Source organism: Canis aureus, chromosome 11, assembly GCF_053574225.1.
Source record: "Canis aureus isolate CA01 chromosome 11, VMU_Caureus_v.1.0, whole genome shotgun sequence".
NCBI lineage: Eukaryota > Metazoa > Chordata > Mammalia > Carnivora > Canidae > Canis > Canis aureus.
This window is the reverse complement of record NC_135621.1, coordinates 19891043-19905848: the sequence shown is the minus strand read 5'-3', so window position 1 is coordinate 19905848 and position 14806 is coordinate 19891043. Positions and strand designations below refer to the sequence as shown.

The 14806-nt window shown below is 56.1% G+C and overlaps 1 protein-coding gene across 8 annotated transcripts in view; it reads right to left on the bottom strand.

The window, feature by feature from the left end:
• TTLL8 (tubulin tyrosine ligase like 8) overlaps positions 1-14806 on the bottom strand; it is a 48110-nt gene that overhangs the window by 30743 nt on the left and 2561 nt on the right. For 6 of the 8 annotated variants that reach the window (XM_077914026.1, XM_077914031.1, XM_077914033.1 and 3 more), the window contains exons 2-7: positions 9356-9447; positions 5789-5927; positions 4979-5052; positions 2993-3121; positions 1825-1939; positions 342-464 (exon numbers count right to left, since the gene is read on the bottom strand). In XM_077914026.1, coding sequence (XP_077770152.1) covers positions 342-464; positions 1825-1939; positions 2993-3121; positions 4979-5052; positions 5789-5927; positions 9356-9447 — 672 coding nt within the window. Of the gene's footprint in view, positions 1-341; positions 465-1824; positions 1940-2992; positions 3122-4978; positions 5053-5788; positions 5928-9355; positions 9448-14806 lie in introns of those variants that run through there. The other 2 variants (XM_077914027.1, XM_077914034.1) reach the window with 2 other exon arrangements.

Here is a 14806-nt window from a genome sequence, read left to right as displayed (position 1 = left end):
ACAGGAGCAAGCCCTGGCACAGACGGTGGTGTGCATGACGGGGACGTGTCCCTGCGGGTCCGTGGGTCGTAACAGGTGAGCATCGGTGGGGGTGGGGACGGTAGAGGGGGCTGGGGCGAGGAGGTGGATGGGAACTCCCTCACCTGCTGCCTAACCTGACAGCGGCCCAGGCTGCTCTAAGACAGTGAACAACAAAAAAACTTATCTGGGTTTCTGTGCCTCCCGCCACGGTGGCCCTGCTCCACAAGGAGAGCCGTTCCCTGTCACCCGGCCTGGACACATGGCCCCCCTGCCCCTCCTGGCACCCACCTCCCGCTCAGGCCTCCCCGGCCCCCACACACCTTTCCTGTGGCCGGGGCCCGGGCCGCCGGCCTCCCCCCTGCCGTGGGGTTGGCTTCCGCTGCAGTGCTGCTGGCTGACCACCCACTTGAGGATGCTGGAGGCCGCTGTACGCCGGAAGTCGTCTGAAAGGACACCAAGGCCTCGCCCCCTCTGCTGACGCGGGGGACCAGGGACCTCGGCCAGCACCAGCTGTCCTCAGCCTGGGTGCCCCCCAGCCTGCAGGGGCCTCGCTTCCCGCCCTCACCGCCTTGGAGGGGGCGGTTCGCTCAGCCTCAGCCACACCCCCAGCCTGGCCCTCCCTCCTCTCCTCTGCAGACGGGGGCTCCCACCCCACCATGCAGGGCCCTCTCCCGCCTCTCTGCTGCTCTCCCCACCCCCACCCGGGGCGAATCCATGGAGGTCACTGTGCCGTCCCTACTCCCTGAGTCCTCAGCCCTGCACCAGAGGGCACAAGCGCCCCGCGGACACACACCAGGACCCTCCCCGCCAGGAGCCCCTCTGCCCCTCCCTGGACTTGTGGGCTGCCGCAGTGCTCCCTGTAGATGGCGGGAGGGGTCCCACCCGCCCAGGTGGGGGGCTGGCCTGGCTCCCAGGGCCCTCTTGGGCCAGAGGGGCAGCCAGCATCCCCCTGGATGAGCCCACGCCCTGAGGCCTGTCTTACCCAATCCCACTCCAACCCCTGCCCTCGGGGGGTCGGCAAGAAATTCCAGCACCTGCTCACCAAACCAAAACCAAAACTCTCCTTGCTCATCCAGCAAAGGAGGCCCCGCCTGCCGTCCAGCAGCTGCTGCCACTGGGAAACACCTGGACCCCGCTCCCCTCGCAGCTCCTCCAGGGCCCGAGCCCCGCGCCTGGGCCTCCCCACAACAAGCGCCGTCTCCAGCCTGGTCCCCTCTGCTCTCCTTGCCTCCCGGGCCTCTGCCCCGTGACCCCCCTGACAGCCGGCTTGCCGCCCAGCCCCCAAGACCCTGCCCGGTTCTGCCTGCGCCTGTTTGTCCCTGGGAGCCCCGGGGCGGGGGGCGGGGGTCAGGACGAACTGCACGGCACCTGCAGGTGCTGCGTCCCCACGGCCCCCAGTCAGGAGCTCAGGGAACACGGGTCACCCCCAGATGAGCGCTGCCCACTGCCCTGCCCTTCGCTTTCCCTTGCTCTCTGGGCAGGTGCCACCCGGACTCCTCCCAGCGTCCCTGGAGCCTGCGGCCTATGCACACGGGGTCCCGGGACCGTCCCGCACCGGCCTCCCCAGTAGCCCAACCGGACCAAGCTGCGCATAGCCGCCGCCCGCTGCTGCTCGGGAGATGCTGCCCATGGACCACTGTGGACAAGCCCTCCCCACCGGAGCCGAGCTCACCCCTGGGCCTTGGGCGGGGACCAGGCCCTGCCCTCAGTCGCCCCCCCCCCGCCCACCGCCCAGGCCCCCGCACTCCCCTCAGCAGGGCTCCTGGCCCGACACCCACACCGTGGCGCTCGCCCCCGACTTACCCAGGAACTCCTGCTTCTCGCTCTCCGTGCAGAGACCGTAACAGCGGGGGAAGAAGGAGTCGGGGTTGGCTTGGACGTACCAGGGCAGGCTCCGCATGTTCACGCACAGCCCGATCTCCAGAGACAGCGGCTTGTCAGGGCCCCACAGGCCACACGCTGGTCCCCTCCAACCAGCCCGAACGCCCGCAGGCCCAGCTGGCCGCGCCAGCTCCAAAGGGCCCTTGGGAGGGGCACCTGCTGGAGCGGAACCTCCCCAGCCCCCCAGCCCCCCAGCCCCTCCTGCCCCTGGCCCGCTGGTTCTCACAACAGGGTGCCAGCCAGGGCCACCTGAGGGCCTGAGGGTGCTGGGCCCATCTGTCTCCCAGGTCGCTGACGGGTGCTGGGCCCCTGCCAGGAAGGACAGAGCAAGCCTAGGGGTGCACTCCCCAGCGGGCCTGGCAGGAAGCCCTGCACCCCAGGGCCCAGCTCACTGCCCCACTGGGAAGAAGTGCCACATGCCTGCTGGCTGCCGGGCGCACTGGTGGCCACACTACGTGGGGGTGTTCATAGGGACCCCAGCCCAACGGGGCCACCTGCAGGTATCACCCCCGCCCGGAAGCGGGCCAGCCGCTGAGGCCGGATGAGGATGCCCGGGGGCCAAACCCCCACGGGGAGCCCTGGGGGCAGCATGAGCCCCCTCCCTGACCCTCCGCACCGTCCCTGGAAGCCCCTCTACCCAACCTCTCCCGCATGGGTACGTGCAGGCCTGTCCCCTCCGGGCTGACCCCCACCCCTGAACCTCAGCCCTCAGGGTAACGGGATGGGGCCACGGGACCAAAAGGACAGGAGGACAGGAGGTGCCCAGGGCCCCGCAGCCAGAGGCCCTTGTGCGGAGGAGGCGGCCAGGGCCTCTCCAGGGCGCAGAGCCTATGCGGGGCTGTGGTGGCAGTGCCCACCTGCCCCGCCCAAGGTCCGGCCTGAGTGTCCAGAGGAGGGACACAGGGCAAAGGGCACACGGGGCTCGGGCGCGAGGGGAGCGGGTACCGAGGGACTCTGGACACGGATCATGGGCCCAGCAGCCGCGGTCCTGGGGAGGAGCCCCGAGGGGTCCAGCTCAGCCACTGGAGATTCAGGAGGAAAGTGCTGCGCTGCACCTGCTCCCGCCGACCCGCGCCCGGGCCCCCCTCACCTTGGTGGTGAAGGAAGCCGTCTTCCCGTAGTGATTCAGCATCTGGTCACAGTTCAGGCTGTGATAGTCAATGACGTCCCTTTTGATAGTCCACAGCAAGTAGGGCACTTCGTTTTTTACCAATCTGGACTGGCAAGAAAAAACCCTTGTCAATACCCTGCATCCTGGGATCCCTGGGTGGCGCAGCGGTTTGGCGCCTGCCTTTGGCCCAGGGCGCGATCCTGGAGACCCGGGATCGAATCCCACATCAGGCTCCCGGTGCATGGAGCCTGCTTCTCCCTCTGCCTATGTCTCTGCCTCTCTCTCTCTGTGACTATCATAAATAAATAAAAGTTAAAAAAAAAAAAAAAGAGAATACCCTGCATCCAAGGTTGTGGGGATGTGAGAGCAAAGGGAATCAGGGTTGTTTTGTTTTTTGTTTTTTTTTTTCAAGTTTAAGATTTTATTTATTTATTCATGAGACAGAGAAAGAGAGAGACACAGGCAGAGGGAGAAGCAGGCTCCCTGCGGGGACCCTGATGCGGGACTCAGTCCCGGGACCCTGGGGTCACAGCCTGGGCTGAAGGCAAATGCTCAACCACTGAGCCACCCCAGCTGCCCTCAAGTTTTTCTCTAAATGCTCGTTAATCAGCATATGTGGTAAAGTTGGCTTCAGAGGTAGAATTTAGTGATTCATCACTTACCGACGACACCCGGTGCTCATCACGCCCCAAGCCCCCCTTCATGCCCGTCACCCCCCAGCCCCTCTCATGGTTTGCCTCCTTCTCTCTTTTCTCTTTCCCTGTGATCCTCTGTTTTGTTTCTTAAATTCCACATATGAGTGAGATCACAGGATAACAGGTTTGCTCCGACTTATTTCACTCAGCATAAAACCCTCCAGTTCCATCCACGTTGCTGCAAATGGCGAGATCTCATCCTGCCTGATGGCTGAGGGATACCCCGTTGTGTCTATAGACCACGCCTCCGTTAGGCATTCATCTGTGGATGGACACCTGGGCCCTCTCTGCAGTTTGGCTCTTGTGGGCCTCGGGGCGCAGGTGCCCGTTCAGATCATTACATCTGTGTCCTTTGGGGTAAATACCCAGTAGTGCAACTGCTGGGTTTGTAGGGCAGCTTTAATTTTAACTTTTTGAGAACCCTCCACACGTAGAAATCAGATTTTAAATGATACCTGAGGTGTGTACTCTGTGACTCTCTTCTGGAAGTCTGGCAACGGGTGTCCCTTGAGGGGCCACCGTGTGTGTGGCTGAGTGATGTCCTGAGCTGCCTGGCCTGTGGGTGCCCCTGTGGGTGTGGGCACGGGGTGGGTGTGCTGTGACCAGGGGAACTAGTCTCCTCCCTGCTCCCCACTCTTTCAGAGCCAGAGGCATCACTTCCTAAGACTTATCCCAAATGCTGGACTCACAGCCTACTCTTCAGTGACGTCGGCAGCTTTTGTTGTCACTCTCTGGCATAAGTCTCACGTGTTCAAGTGTGGCATGAACCATCAAAGTATAAACGGCAGGACACAAGCGCACACACATGTATGGAGGTGCACATGGACACAGACAAGTGCATGCACACAGGCACACATATGCACATGCACACATGAGTGCAAATGCACATGGGTGTACACATGAGCACACACATGAACGCACACATAGGGTACACACAGACACATGAATGCATGCATGCACAAGGGTACACGCACATGAGCTCACACACAGGCGCACACAGACACATGCAAGCACATGTACTCACACAGATGCACGCACATGAGCTCACACGTGCAGGCACACATGGACACACACGTACACGGGTGTACATGGACACACACGTACACGGGTGCACATGGACACACACAAGCTCACACATGCATCCAGCACCCTGGAGTGACTGGCTTTGCCACCTGTGCCCAGGACATGGCCCAGGGAAGGTGACAGTGTGAGGAGGCGCAGGGAGATTGAGGCCCACCTAGCCCACAGGAGCTCAGGTGTGGGGACCTACCATCACGTCGTGGATGTCATCTGTCTTCTCCAAAGCCACTTCTTCATTTTCTTTGCCTTCAGCCTGTTTATGTTCTGCAAACACAATACCCCGAGAGCCTGCAGTGCCTGAGTAGGGCCCCCCATGCCACACAGCCACAGCGCACCTGCTGGTGCCTCAGCAGCCTCATCTCTAGGGGCCCTTGGCAGGTCCTGAGATGCAACAGGGCGACATCAGGCTCGGGCTACTTCGACCCGTCCCGGTGTCTGCCGCATGGTCCCTCCGCCAGGTGTGGTGCTGGGGTCAGGGAATCCCAGGTGTGGGGCGGGGCAGGCAGCTTTGGGGTGGGTGTGCTGCAGGGGGCACAAGGAGTGAGATGGTGACAGGGTTGATGCGGGTCCCGTCCACCGTGCGGGAGCTGGCCTTGTGCAGACCCCAGGGCCAAGGACGTGCAGATGATCCCTGCAGAGCGGGAGGCGAGGCCTGGGGCAGAGTAAGCCCAGGAGTGACCAATGGGGACAGACAGGGCGGGGACAGCAAAGGATGGTGGCCACTGCCCAGACACAGGGGAGGAGACCTGTTGTGGTCGTGGACGGGGGACACTGAGAAGCCACCAGCTGGGGACGTGGAAGCACAGGTCTGGTGTGAGAATGCCTGGGGAAGGCAACGGCCTCCGCCCCCCCCAGGGGACCCCCACACGCAGGGGAGGCCCAAATCCCAGGCCCTGCGGGCCGGAGCAGCCCTCCCCGGGCAGGTGTGGCTCACTCTGGTCCGCTGACAGACCCACACGCATGCCTTACACCGAGAGACGAGACACCTTCGATACTGTACCAGTCACCCCTGCTCCGTCATCGTCCACATTCGGGATGACCCTGGGCAGAAAGTGAAACTTCTTCTCCACCCAGCCCTTTCTTCTAAGGGTGGCCCGTATCACTGGGTAGTGCCCGTAGATGGAGAAAATCTTCTTTTCCTCAAATTGCAAGAGCATACTTTAAATTAAAGAACTGAGAGACAAGGCGGTTAATTTTCTGTGTGTGTGGGGGCCTTCAAAGCAGTGACGGAGAGTGCCTGGGGTGGGAGGACGCACACGGAAACACCTGAGAACGCACAAACACAGGCGGGCAACGGGGCCCTCCTCTGGGCTGCGTGCACTTGTGCGCCTCACTCACACGAAAGCCAGGAGGCCCCGCACAACTGGGACCATGAGCATGTCCCCAGCTCAGGGCGAGTCCTCATCAGCAAGGTGGGACTGAGGCGGCAGGGCCGGAGGTGTGCGCTCGGACGTTTCCTTCCTCTACGAAGGGACAGTGTCTCGTGTTTGGGGGTGAGGGGATGGGTGCTGAGGTCCGAGGACAAACAAGAGGGAAGAGCCATGCAACCACCCGGGAAGGGCCAGACGCATGGAGTGCCCATAGCACAAGGCCAGCCCCAGGGAAGTGACAGGTGGACATGACAGGGGCCTGGGGACCTGGCAGGGAGGTGGCAGGGGGTGCCGAGGCCTTCCCAGCTGAGGGGTGGGGGATGGGAGCGTCATGCTCATGCTGGAACCCCTGGGGCCCCCACTGCTGAGGTACAGCCTGGACACCTTCACTGGCCAGGGTCACAGAGGGTGACAGCCAGGACACAGGTGCATGGTCAGCAGTCAGCTCTAGTGCCGCACGAGTGTGTGTGGGAGCAGGGAGGGCAGGAGGGGAACGGCTCAGCTCGTGGCGTCCCTAATTAGATGACTCTGAGTTCACCGAAAGACAGACCATGTGGGGTGGGCCTGACCTAATCAGATGCATCTCTTAAAATGAGGGTCCGCGGCTTCCCTGGCGTTGGAGATTCAAAGCAGTAGAGACCTTCTCCCCTTCGCTGGCTTTGAGGAAGCTACTTCTACGGCCACGAGGGGCAGGATCCTACCGGCCAGCCGAGGGAGCCTTTCTCCGCTGAGCCTCTGGATGAGACCCCAGCCCAGCTGATGCCTCATTTCAGCCTCGAGAGACCCTTAGTGGAGGACCCCACAGATGCTATGAGATAATCAATGGGTTTATGTAGCTAAGCTCATGGTGATGTTACACAGCATCGGTCCAGGAGGACCTGCACCCCACGCCCAGGAACACACTCAGGAAAGCTTGTGCCTGCGGCCAGGAACTGTGAGTTCCAGCTCCAGCACCCACATAAAAGATCCAGCAGGTCAGGGGGCCTCCGTGAGCCTCCTTCTGTGCAGAAAATCCATCCAGAGTCTGCCCTTGTCCCCCACGGGGCTGTGCGCCGGGACACAGGGATGCGGTGAACTTGGCCACGGACGGGCCGCTCCGACGCAGAGGCAGGCTGGGAACGGGACCACCAGCAGGAGTGTCAGCACCAGTGACCCGCAAGACCTCCCAGTCTGCTACAGTCAAAGGGAACAACTTTAGAAAAGCTGGCTATTGAAACCCACAGAGCCAAACTCCTTAGGGAACTACAAAAGGTTGTCTTCAAACAGAGTGCAAGAGTCGTAACGCATTCGAGAGGGGAGAAGATGTTAATCAGTCCACGAGGAGGCACGAAATGAGGGGGAGACCGAGCAGAGCGGACAGGAGGAAGGAGCGAGGACACGGGGACACCCAGGGGCGTCCGGGGCACCGGGGGAGCCGTTACAGATGAACACACCAACCGCTCCAGGAGAAGGGTGTAGAGCGCCACGCTGGATTTTTAAAAATCTCAATCTATGTTGTTTACCTGAGAAAACCTAAAGCGCAAGCCTACAGGTAGGTGGGACATAAAAGGAAGAAAATAGCCTTTGGGACCAAATAAATCACTGACATAAAGAAAATCATGCCATAATATATTAAAAAATTCCATTCTCCGGGAGGATACTCCTGGAGGCACCTGGTAAGAGGGCCGTCCATCATACAGAGCAAACCTTGGCAACCACAAAGTGAAGGAGTCCACACTGGTAGCAGGGTGTTAACACGCTTCTCTCGGTACGTGACCGAGCACACAGCCCAGAGATTTCAAGCAGCCTCAACGAGTTGAACAAACGCAAACAACCAGCTCTGCCCTGATGACTAGGAATAGAGTAACCCATGTCGACTTTCACACGAACGCCCAGATTGCTGGCCATAATACAAGTCTGAACACATTTTAATGGGACGACATTATGCAGATTACATTCTTAAGCAAATGCAATCAAGCTAGAAATCAGTGACAAAATAGAAAAAAATGGTACTTATCTAAAGGATACAAACACAGTGATCCAAAGGGGCAACTAGACTTCAGTGTTCACAGTGGCCACGTCCACAAGAGCCAGACTGTGGAAGGAGCCACGGTGTCCGCGGACAGAACACAGATCCACGAGGTGTGGCCTACATATACAACGGAATATTCCTCAACCATCAGACAAAGAAATCTCCCCATTTGTGACGACGTGGATGGACCTGGAGGGTGTGACGCTGAGTGACACAAGACAGCCAGAGAAAGACGATTGCCCTGTGATCTCACTCGTATGTGGAATTTAAGAAACAAAACAGGGGAAGGGAGGCAAAAATAAAACAAGACGAAATCAGAGAGGGAGGCAAACCATGAGAGACTGAATCACAGGAAATAAATTAAGGGTCCCTGGAGCAGACAGGATCCCTGGGGGACGGGCATGAAGGAGGGCCCGTGGCGCAATGAGCACGGGGAGTTATGGGGAACTGACGTGTCACTGATTCTACCTCTGAAACCATAATACATTATATATTAATTAAATTGAATTTAAATAAAAAGTAAAAAAAAGTAACAAAACGAGAAAATCTTGTATACAAGAAAAAAATAGAAAAAAAAACCCAAAAGTATAAGCATTAACTACACTTAAGTGACCCACAATCAGTGAAAAGTAATAATGTGAATCATAAAACACTTAGAACTACATCCCAACAAAAGTACTATGAGCTAGAAGCTTGTGCAATCAGCTAACACAACGTCTGCAGGGATGTTTGCAGCCTCCCGTTCACCAGGTCCGAGGTTTCAATAGAAAACCCGAGAATGAACAAGCTGGTGGGGCTGTGTTGGCACGAAATCCCAGAGAGCACGGTGCCCCAGCGGCCAGGACCAGGCAGCACTTGCAACCCCCAGCCCATCCCCCGCACCGTGGGCTCCGGATCCCTGGGCCCCCAGCTCCCACAGACCTGCCCCGCGGCCCCACTGGGGTCAGCGCTGGGGGCCAGGCCAGTGGAGGCTGGGGAGCTCGGCGCATCACAGGCAACTCCTCGCTCCCCAAATTCCAAAACAAGTTTCCACACTTAAAACCTGTGATCCCACCCCTACCTGGACGTTTCAGCCTGAATAGCACATGACTCTTGATCTTGGGGTCGTGAGTTCGGGTTGGGTGACGAGATTACTGAAATAAATAAAAACTTTTAAAGATTGCCCCCCAGCCCCAAAGGCATTTACCTTGATGGCCTTTTCTGTTAATTGTCTTGCTATTTTGTATCTGTCTAATTTGGGGGAAGAAGTCACGTCTTGCAAAATTCCTCGTTTTAATTCTGCGGAAGAGAAACAGGCATCAAGGCACAGGTAGGAGGCCCCAGGTTCTTGGACAGGAAGCCTGCCCCCGCCCGTCACCTCCTCCCCCACTGTCACCTCCTCCTTGCACCCTCTGTCCCCACGGCCCCTCCTGCTACCCTAGGCGCCCTCTGCGCCCTCCACCCTCCGCAGGCTGCTGCCCCTGCTCAGTGTCCACACCCACGATGACCACCCCAGCCTGTGTGGCCAGCCTTCCCTCTGACAGGGCCCTCCCGCCTATTCCCCCACTGGCACCAGACTCCCATCAGCACACACCAGGTTGTAGCGCAACTGCCTTAAAAATTAAAGTGAAAACCATCCTCTCGGTGGCACACACCCCTCCACGCTCCTGCCTCAACCACCCTCCACATCCCCATTTCCTGGGCTGCACCGTGGACATGGCTCATGCTCAAGTCACACACGAGCCGATACCATGGGCCCTGGCTCCTGCGAGCACAGGACACTCGGCCGGCCAGCCCTGCACCCCCGGGACCCCTTCCCTGCGAACTGTGCCCCCGCCATGCCCTGACCTTGGAAGTGCCCCAGCCTGGACCTCAACTCCGTGCTTCCCGTCCACACCACTCCCTGGGCCGTGTCACCTTGTCTGGTGGCTTCAAATTCCACCTCACCCAGGGCCCTGGAACGCACACCTTCCCCCTGACCACCTGAGCTCCAGGCACCTCCAGGACCCCCAAGCACGACAGGTGGGCAGGGCTGGCAGCAGACCCCAGAGACCCACGCCCGCACGGTCAATCAGACAAAAGCACCAGAGCCATTAGGTGGGGACGGGGTTCTGACAACTGCACGTCCACACGCAGGAAACAAATCTAACCCCACCCTTCGACGCGCTGCAGTTCATCTGAAGTGGATCCCACACCTCCGTGCGAAAGCAGAGCCCTGGATCAGGCAAACCTTCCCGGGCGGCGCGCGGAAAGCATCGGCCGTAGGAGTTAAAACTGGTAAAAAGAAAAGGTAAAGCACAGGCTGGGAAAAACCATTCACGACATTACGTCAAGTGAAGCCGACAGAAAAGGGTGCGCGGTGAGCGGTTCTGTCGGTCCCTCTGTGTGGGGCTTTGGAGCAGAATTAAGTGGCGGGGCCAGAGGCCAGCGGAGGGCGGGAGGAGCGGCCGCCAAGAGGCTGCCGGGAAGCGGGCGGCCGGTCCCGGTGCAGCGGCGCGGCCCCAAAGCAGCCCCGCCAGGGCTCGCAGGTCAGCGGCCGCTGCCAGGACCCGCCCCGACCTCACTGCGCCGCCTCGTGCCCACGCTTGCAGCCCCTCACTCCGCGGCCCCCGCACGTGCCCTGTACACAGGGACCAGAGAGAAGGGCCAGGGTGGATGCAGGAGCCAGCGCTTTAGGGAGCTACCGCCACCGGCGCCTTCCACACCCGCGCCGAACAACCCACGCGCCTTGGGAGTCGACCTGGAAAGTGCTGCGTGTTTCTTAACTAAACGATCATTAAAACACCAAACAGCAAATCTTTGGGTGGTGCTTAAGTTATATTTATAAAGAGATTTTTAGCTGTAGATGCATATATTCAAAAATAGCAAAAGCTAAAAACAGTGAGTTAAGCATCCGTCTCAAGATGTTAAGAACAGTAAATTTAAACCCAAAGAGAAACAAGAAACTAAAAAGAAAGGAGACACTGATGAAGTATTTTTAAAAATCCAGCAGAGGGCAGCCCGGGTGGCTCAGTGGTTTAGCGCTGCCTTTGGCCCAGGGCGTGACCCCAGGGTCCCGGGATCGAGTTCCACATCGGGCTCCCCACGGGGAACCTGCTTCTCCCTCTGCCTGTGTCTCTGTGTCTCTCAAGGATAAATAAAATCTTTTCAAAAAAAATCCAGCAGAGAATTAATCAAGCCAAAGGCTTAAAATTAATGAACAATTGGTGAGACCAGCTAGTAAAGAAAAGGGACAAAACCTTCCCATCAGTAAAACTCCAGGCCCGACGGTTTCACGGGTAAACACTCAACGTTCAGTCTTGGTCGATTCGTTCCGAGTGTAGAAAACTCAAGGCCACGCCTCGCTCGTTTTCCGAGGCCAGCCACAGACGGAACCGCAAGATCACGGGCCGGCGTGACCCCCGCACAGAGGACAGAATCCTGCACAGGAGATGCCACCCACAGCAGCGATGCAGGCAGAGGGCTCGGTTATCCCCGGCTGGACTAGAAAAGCAAACTAGATTCACCATTTAAAGGACTCAAGTCACAAATCCCATCTTAACAGATGCAGAAATATCTTAATTAACCCAAATATCCACTCAGGCTGAAAAGTCTGGATGAACAGAGACGCCCATAAACAGCCTGGCAACAACCCCCTGAGGCACCCGGCCTCTGGTTTCCAAGCACCACACCCCCGTGCCCAGTGGAGGGTCCTGTGGTCCCTGAGAGCAGGGATTCCAGCCCGGGACCCAGGAACCGGGTGATCTCAGGGCATCTGGAGGCAGCTACAGGCTGCGGTAGGGGAGCAGCAAAACGACGCGGACACAGAGGCGGGAGGGCTGAGCACTGGCCCTGGAGCATCACGGAATATGACGGCTGCTGGCCAGACACGGCCCAGACATCCAGGAGACTCCGGAGTGAGGCTGAGGCACAAACAATCCTCACCTGAAGCCGTCAGTCACGCCCGGCATGCCAACACTTCCCTGGAAACCTATGACTGGGGGCGGAACTGAGGAGGCTGGGGAAGCAGGGGAGGCTGGGGAGGCTGGGGAGGCCGGGGAGGCAGGGGAGGCCGGGGAGACCAGGGAGGCTGAGGAGTCTTGCCTGGGCAGGAAGCACTCCTCACAGAGCATAGCTCCCTGTCTGTTCAGTGTGGAGAACTGGCCACTCAAACAAGGGTTGGACCCCTAGGGAGGGTGAGGGGAGAGGAGCGGGTGCCGTGGTGGTGCTGCCCGAGTAGGGGCCAGGGTCGCCACAACACCCCCCACCCCTGCCAGGCCTGTATTCCTCACGACATTGTGGGCCTGTCAACCTCCTGCACCCAGTCCCATCTCAGAGGGATTCTCCAGGGAACCCCCACCCCTGCTCAGGGGCCTTGGGCAGCCACCAGGTGCCATGCACCCCTCCTCAGGTGCACTGATAACGGGCCGCCCAGATTCCACGGGCAGGTTAGGAGTGCAGCACCACCTTCAAAGGAGTCTTCGCAAAACACTCAGCCCGAATCTCATCAAGCCTCCAGAACTCATCTCCATGTCACAATGTTCATACATTGTGTCTATCTGTTCACCAGGCAACAGATAGACAAGTCCCCAGGTAGGACCTGCTGCACAACAGAGGCTGTCCTCATCAGTAAGTGTAGGTCTCACACAAGAGGATAAAAGACAGCAAAGAGACAGGACAACCTAATGCCGTGTGTGGTCCTCGCCCAGAACCCAATCTGAACAAACCAACTCTGGGAAATACGAACGTATTCTGGTTATTGGGTTTTATTAAGGAATGACTGCCCATCTTATCAAATGTGAAAAAAGAGTTTAGTTATATATAAAATGTCATTTTTAGAGATACTTAGTAAATATTTAGATACATACTAATATTTACTTAAAATCATTGTTAAAGGGACACCTGGGTGGTTCAGTGGTCAAGTATCTGCCTTCAGCTCAGGGCATGACCCCAGGGTCCTGGGATTGAGTCGCACGTCGGGCTCCCTACAGGGAGCCTGCTTCTACCTCTGCCTGTGTCTCTGCCTCTCTCTCTGTGTGTGTCTTTCATGAGCAAATAAAATATTTGCAGAAAACTCATTATTAAAGACAAAAGACAGATAGCCCATAGTATTAAAAGAATCAATTGGGGATCCCTGGGTGGCTCAGTGGTTTAGCGCCTGCCTTTGGCCCAGGGGGTGATATTGGAGTCCTGGGATCGAGTCCCGCATCAGGCTCCCTGCATGGAGCCTGCTTCTCCCTCTGCCTCTCTCTCTGTGTCTCTCATGAATAAATAAATAAAATCTTAAGAAAAAAATAAAATAAATAAAAGAATCAATTGGTCAGGAAGATATAAAAATTCTAAATGTGTATGAACTTAATTGTATATAAAATATAAGTTGACAAAGCTGGGCAGCCCCGGTGGCGCGCGGTTTAGTGCCGCCTGCAGCCCAGGGCGTGATCCTGGAGACCCGGGATTGAGTCCCACGTCAGGCTCTCTGCATGGAGCCTGCTTCTCCCTCTGCCTGTGTCTCTGCCCCCCTCTCTCTCTCTCTCTCTCTCTGCATCTTTATGAATAAATAAAATCTTAAAAAAAAATAAGTTGACAAAGCTAAGAAAAAAAAGACATAGAAAATCTACAATCATATTGAGATTATTTAACCTACTTCTCTCAGTAAATGAAAGATTAAACAAAAGGGGCACCTGGGTGGCTCAGTAGGTTAAGCATCTGCCTTCAGCTCAGGTCATGATCTCAGGGTCCCTGGATCAAGTCCTGCATCTGGCTCCCTGCTCCAAGGGGAATCGGCTTCTCCCTCTCACTCTGCCCCTCCCCCCCCACCCCACTTGTGTGCTCTCTCTCTTTCTCAAATAAATAAATTTAAAAGAATTTAAAGTAAAAAAAAAAAAGAGTAAACAAAGAATCGGCAGAATATAGCAGATTTGAACATTGTCATTATCCGGCTGCACTTAAATGATGTACGTAGACACCATGTTCCTCACTTTCTCGTCTTTCAACACAGATTACATCCTAGACCAGAGAGCATCTCAATAAATTTCAAAGGATTGCAAGGATATAGATTAAGTTCTCTGACAACTGTTATTAGACGTTAATAACCAAAAGGTAGCTGGGAATTTTCTTAAATGTTCAAAAATTAAACAGCACACTTTAAAATAAAACATGGACCAAAGGAGAAACTCAAAAAAGTTTGAGTTGAATGATAATAAAAATATTACATAGCAAAGCATTACGATGCAGCTAAAATAGTGATTTAGAGGGAAATTTATAAATTTAATTTCATATATTTGAAATCTAAGCTACCATCCCAAGAGTCTTATAAGAGAAAAATTAAACAAAAAGAAATGAAAGACAGAAAATAATAAAGATGTGCCATAGAGAAAATTAACAAACCAAAGGTTGGACCATTGAAATTTTTTAAATTTTTAAAATTGATCAAGAAAAATTTAAATTAAAATTTTAAATTTAAATTGATCAAGAAAAATGAGAAAGCACAAATCACCAATATCAAGAAGGAAAAAGGGGACATCTTTACTGATTGTACAGATATTAAAATGATAATAAGATATTATGAACATCCACATGCCAACAATTTGACAGCTCATAGGAAATTAACATTTTCCTTGAAAAATACAGCTTTATCAAAACTGACATAAAATAGAAAGTTTTGGCTTATTTTGTAATT